The following is a 6,000-nucleotide window of genomic DNA, read 5'->3' as shown; positions in this document are numbered from 1 at the left end:
TTCCGACCTGCACCACCGGGCCACAGGACTACCAAACCCCCCCTACCCACGGAGGGGAGAAAACATCTCAGCTGCTCCCTGTCAACACTCCCGGGATCCCCGTACAGAGCAGCGGTGGTGTCCCAACCTCACCACAAACCGTGGGTGGCGTCACGGACAATATCCCTAGACCAAACCACCCCTTTCACTCACGGGCGAGGAGCGCCGCTCGAGTCCCCAATATCCGGCCCACCGCTCGAGCCACCGACCGAGCGAGCAGCAGCAGCCGGACCCGAGCAGTGGGTGAGCGCAGCACCCTCCCCGCCCGCCACAACTTGGCGTCACGAACAAGATCTTACCGCTCTGCCGTCTGGTAGAGGTGCGCCTTGTGTCCCGCCGGTGGTGTCCGGCCAAAAATTTTCAGAATCCGCCATCTTGGGCGCGAAAAGTCCCTGCTCGAGAGTTTTCCCGAGCAGTGGAGGCGCGAAAGCCGAAGCTCCGCCCCTGAAGAGGAGGTGCCGGAAAGAGATCAAGGGGGGACGGATGGCGTCTGGCCGCATGTAGACCGCGGCTATAAGAGCAGGGACGCCAGGACTCTGCGACGATACTTCGGTTCCTGGAGGACACCGCTACCAACATGTCTGCTCCGTCTAGCCACGCAGAAATTACGGAGCCGGTGCCTGGAACAGCGGCATGGCTCAGGGCCCGAACAGCGGCAATCTGTCAGCGCTACCGGAGCCAGATATGTCTGTTGATGGAGCGGTGGACCGCGGAGGTGGAGGAGGTAGCGGCGGTCGCCCGGGTGAACGGGATGGAGGCTATGATGGAGGAGCTGGTGAGTGACCCACGCCCCTGTGTCCCTGAGGGACCGGCCACTGCGGCTGAGGGACCCGGTCTGCCCCTGGCCCCCGTACTACCTTCGTCTTCCCTGCCCGCGTGCCCCATCGCTGCCGGGCCGTCTGGTTTGTGCCCCCTTGTAGCGGCAGCAGAAGGAGTGGTGGGCCCGGAGACTGCGGCAGCTGGCGGCAACCCGCCTGGCGCAGAAATGGACGACAGTGACTCTGGGCCCGATACCGAACCTGTCTCGGAGGACGAGGGAGTCATCGCCTCGTGTGACATGGAGGCCACTTACATCCCAAGGAATGGAAATAATTGATATCGGGCGGCCCTACCTCGTTGTGCCTGCTATGCGCTGGAGGGGCTGGTACCCATGTTTTTCCACCCGGGGCCGGCTGAGGAGGATGAAAGTGAGCAGGGATGGCAGCGGTCCCCTGCCGCAAGTTGTCCCTGTTGGGACCACCAGCAGCGTGTGATACGTTGAATGTTTAATGTTGTTGAGTGATAAGGAAAATGAAAGAAATCAACCGAACTATGACCAGATTAACACCGTGATTCAACCGGTCGTTGCCGGCAACTAGTCCCTGTAGGGACTTTCTGCAACCGTTGCATAAGGAACTACTTACGGACACGCCCGTGAACTTGCAGGGCAACCACAAACTTAGTGGCATGTAAATATATTTGTTGGCTTAATACCGTGACCGCCTCCGGAGAGGCAGATTGGAGGAAGGGCCCGCAGTGGAGTAGGCTGGGGCCCGGCCACCACCTGGACCGGTGGCGATCCACCGGGGGTCAGGGGTTTCCCATAGACGTGGGTCCCCTGAAAGGGACCGTACCCGCTCGGGCAGCCTGGTGATGGACTGGGGCAAGGGGTGCTGCCCACTTCTTAGGGGCAGCATCAGAGCCAGGTTGTTTGGGCGGGGGGGAGAGCAGAAGCCATTACCGTTAATAAAATTGATTACCGTTAGCAATGTTTAAGAAAGTGCCTCCCGTTAAAGGAAGTTTATTAGAAATGCTTGTGTTTTATATGTTTTACCGTTTTCTATTTTTCCTAGTTGTGAAAATAAAACCGGTGATGGACGAGCAGCCCGCGGACAGTCTGCGCTTAACCAAGGGGGAATGTGGTGCCCTGGACAAGCCAGGACGTCACAGGTACTGCCACAACACACCCCGGTTAGGAACATCAAGGTCAGACACAAATCCTTGTTGCCTCCCTCCAGGGGCTGATGTCCACACCAGGTGGGGTGGAGCCAGGCGGTTGGCTTCTCCCACTGAAGAATTCACAGCCCTGGAGGCGGGAAAAGGGAGTGAGTTGGAGTTCGGTGAGGGAAAGTGAAGGAGGGGAAGTAGTAGTTGAGGAGCTGGAGCAGACTGACCGTGTCCGGGTACGTGACCCGGGCACCTGAGAGCAAGGTTGCAAGACGGTGATGACCGTCTGCAGGCGAGGCCGATTGACGCGGAACCGTAGGACCGGGGTCGGGCGGTGGCCCGCCGGTACCGAACCGGGGAGCGAAGAGAGGCCAGCACCATTCGTCAGGGCCTACGGACCCCGACCAGGCTTGGAGTCGCCGTTAAACCGGTCAAATCCATCAGCGACGGGAACCTACGGGGTTTCCTAGCAGTAAAGACCCGACTGAAGGCAACCATCCAAACCGTGAGGGAGATAAAGCTACCGCCAGAGCTAGAGCTCCCAGGGCCAGAGCCTACAGGCAAAGGAAGGGCTCCCTTAGCCAACATACCGCTGGGGAGCGGGCTATCAGTGGGAAGCCATTGGGGCAGAGAACAGAACACCGGTGCAGGGAGAGACAGTTACCGCCAACCTACCGGGAGTGACCGCCGCAGCCGTCTGTGGGACTCGTCCATCCAGCCGTTTGTTTTACCAGAGACTCCATGTGCGTTACTGGCTGAGTAAGTACCACCGTGCCATCTGGCACTGTGCTGCCCCGCGACCCGGCACCCAGCCAGGCCCCGCAACCCACCTTCCGACCTCCCCCACCGGGCCCCGGGACCACCAAACCCCCCCCTACCCACGGAGGGGAGAAAACATATCAGCTGCTCCCTGTCAATGCTCCCGGGATCCCCCTACAGAGCAGCGGTGGTGTCCCAACCTCACCACAAACCGTGGGTGGTGTCACGGACAATATCCCTAGACAAAACCACCCCTTTCACTCACGGGCGAGGAGCGTCGCTCGAGTCCCCGGTATCCGGCCCACCGCTCGAGCCACCGACCGAGCGAGCAGCAGCCGGACCCGAGCAGTGGGTGAGCGCAGCGCCCTCCCCGCCCGCGACAATGGCATGGTGAGCGGCATTACAGGCGCTGCAGCGGGGGCTGGGGCGACGGCGACTGGGATCACATTGGCCGGTGCTGCTGCATCTTGAGCTATCACAGCCACCTGTTCTCCCTCTGAATCGGACATCTTCCTTCCCCCTTAGTGGACCTTACCAGGCTCCGCTCTCTTTTTCAAATCTCTTCTGGGTAGCGCGGGGTTAACGACCCTCCGCTCTGCTGGCGCGCTTCCTTCGCGCTCTTTTTCGGGCACGCCCCCTTTCTTCCTGCGCTCAGCAGTGCTAATGGCGGCGGCAGTTTTCCAACAGTAAAACACACAGTCTTTTCAGGCGCACAGTACCCGGTGGGTCCGGGCACGAAATCCTGTTCGTGACGCCAAAGTTGACTCGCCCACCCCAGGGCTATGGGACACCCGGTGCCGGGCCGGACTAGTCCGGGGGTAGTCAGTGGTGGCGGGGCCCGACTCCGTGACCCTGGCGGTAGTCAATTAATATGGCTTCAGTGTTGTTGGGGGTGATTAAAGTTTATATTCGTGACGCCACCTGTGGTTTGCGGCTATTAAGCAGCCGCTGCTGTATGGGGCCTCCGGGGTTGGTGGAATGGCAGCTTGGATGGTCCTGCTCCCCACAGGTGGAGCGGTACCCCAGGGCAACAGTTGGTGCTTGTAAGTGTCGATGTAGTTGCGGTGTAGTGCAGGGCCGACAGGGCGGTGAAAGGACCGGACACAAACAACAGTTTCAGTCTTTACCTTCTCCTCTTTTACTGTGCAAACGGTTAGTCCTGGGAGAACGTTACAGGTGGTAGAGGGCTCCGGTCGGTCTGGAAGTAACTGGGGTGATCTTTGTGGCCAGCTGAGTATGAGGCCTACTCCCTCTTCTTCCTCTGCTTTCACAGGACCCTGCTGCTGGGACCGGTGGTACGTCCCTCTCCCTGTGTGGTAGGCTGCGCAGGCCCTCTCTGGTGCTTCTTTGTTGGAGTCCACACCGGGCCCTGGTGATGCAGCTGTACCTTCAGGTTGCTTTGGGGGCCAGGAGACCTGCAGTCCTCCTGCCCTTTGGATTCGGCTGCCAGGGAAGGGTTTTACACCCTGGCAACCACAGACTCCGATGTCTAATTCTCTTCTGTGCCTCTCTGCCAATCCTGCTTCACTGGGCCAAGCTATTCCAGCTCCAGGCCCCAGTCCACAGGACAGCACTACGCTGCGTCTTCACACTCCAAACTTTCCTCACAGACTGAACACTAACTCCTCCCTCAGGTCAGGCTTGAGGAATGTTCCCTGGAACTCCAGGTTCAGAGCTCCCTCTGCTGGCCTGAGGGAGAAACTGCGTTGGATGTTGGTACTTACTGGCCAATGATTTCCCCAATTACCTCCAGGCTCAGTATTAACCCTTTTGAGGGGGCAACACTGTTGTGGCAACTAGATCCTGGGGCGTAACACAAGCCTACTTCATTAAGGGTATGTGCCTACAATCAGGACTCGTTGCGTCCTGGATGCAGCAGGTCTTGACCTGCAGGGCCGCGGGTTTCTACCACAGAACGCAGGAAACTGCAGCTGCTCGTACCCACAATAAGGGTTCAGAATCAGGATGCATGCGAATCCACAGCAAATAATTGACATGCTGCGCCCTGGAAAGTCGCACAGCAGGTCAGTATTTGCTGCGGAAAAAACAAGCACAGTGGATTTCTAGAAATCTTGTCCACTATACCTGTACTGTATAATGCAGCGTTTTGGATGCAGTGAAAACACGCTACATCCAAAATGCTGCAAACACTGATCGTGGGAATGCAGCCTAAGGAGGAGCATGCCACTTAAGGAATAATTTGTATCTTATCAGTTGCACACACTTCTGTGGGGGGAATAACATTTCTCGTGTAATGTATATCACCATCTTTGATAAATTTGTTTGGCGTGCGTTGTCACCCCCTATTCCATCCTGGTTCCTCCCCAGCTCCACTCACTTCAGCAGTGTCGGCCAAAAGTGGTATGAAAACACCAAAAATCAGACTTTTTTTTTTAGTACCTGCACTTTACTCAACAATTTTGCAACTTTTATAAATGTTTTATTCCAGAATTTTGGTGTAAACACTTTAATAAATCGGGGCCTAAGACTTTCTATTTAATCCGTACTTTGTCCCAGTTCCTCGTTCAGGCAGGAGCTGTGACTTCTGCTGCCCCCGAGTTTTGCACTTCTCTGCAGTCTTTACTTTTGAGTGATTGGATCCCCACCAATTGACAGGCAACTAAAAGATCTTAAAAATTAAAAATAGCTAGTCAAAATGTAATTGCTCTTTAAAACTAATGAGTAATGGAATAAGTACTGAATACAAAAAAATCCACATATAAGTAAATGAATTTATTTGGTTATATGTATATATATTACATTTTTTAAGCAAGTTTACATAATACTGCATAGCTAATCAATTGAACTGTTATCCTATTGCATTACAGCATCTCACAATGAGTAACCAAAAATATAAAAACAAATATATACGGTACACATTTTTTCTTTAGCCACTTGAGGTTTTTTTCACTGATGTGGAACTGGTTTGAGTAGCAGCATATACCTGCTTTTTCTTAACTTCATTGTCCAATCTCAGATTTTCTATTTGTACATTGAGGTACTGCACCTGAAGATACTTAATCCATTCATCTGGGGATGATGTACATTTTTGAACTTCTTTATGTAATTCTTGTAATTCCCAGATTTGTTCACAAATAGGTTCTATAAAATAAGAACACCAATGACACCAGTCTGCAATATACAATCATACATCTTTTCATAGCAGAAATGTATTTTCATTTAAAGATGTGATGGAAATTTTTGTTTTCACCATCATGCACAGTTTTCTATCTCAACTTTCATATAGTTTAATTAATAAAAGAGGATTAAAGAATA

General features: G+C 54.1%; 1 protein-coding gene across 1 annotated transcript in view; it reads right to left on the bottom strand.

Annotated features, from left to right (window-relative positions):
* Positions 1-5,441: 5,441 nt before the first annotated feature.
* LOC142291290 (sushi, von Willebrand factor type A, EGF and pentraxin domain-containing protein 1-like) overlaps positions 5,442-6,000 on the bottom strand; it is a 142,619-nt gene continuing 142,060 nt past the window's right edge. Inside the window, exon 25 of the mRNA XM_075335714.1 lies at positions 5,442-5,826. Coding sequence (XP_075191829.1) covers positions 5,612-5,826 — 215 coding nt within the window. The 3' untranslated portion in view covers positions 5,442-5,611. The remainder of the gene's footprint in view (positions 5,827-6,000) is intronic.

This window comes from Anomaloglossus baeobatrachus, chromosome 2, assembly GCF_048569485.1.
Source record: "Anomaloglossus baeobatrachus isolate aAnoBae1 chromosome 2, aAnoBae1.hap1, whole genome shotgun sequence".
Taxonomy (NCBI): Eukaryota; Metazoa; Chordata; class Amphibia; order Anura; family Aromobatidae; genus Anomaloglossus; species Anomaloglossus baeobatrachus.
Note: the sequence above shows the minus strand (reverse complement) of the source record. Positions and strands in the feature narration are given on the sequence as shown.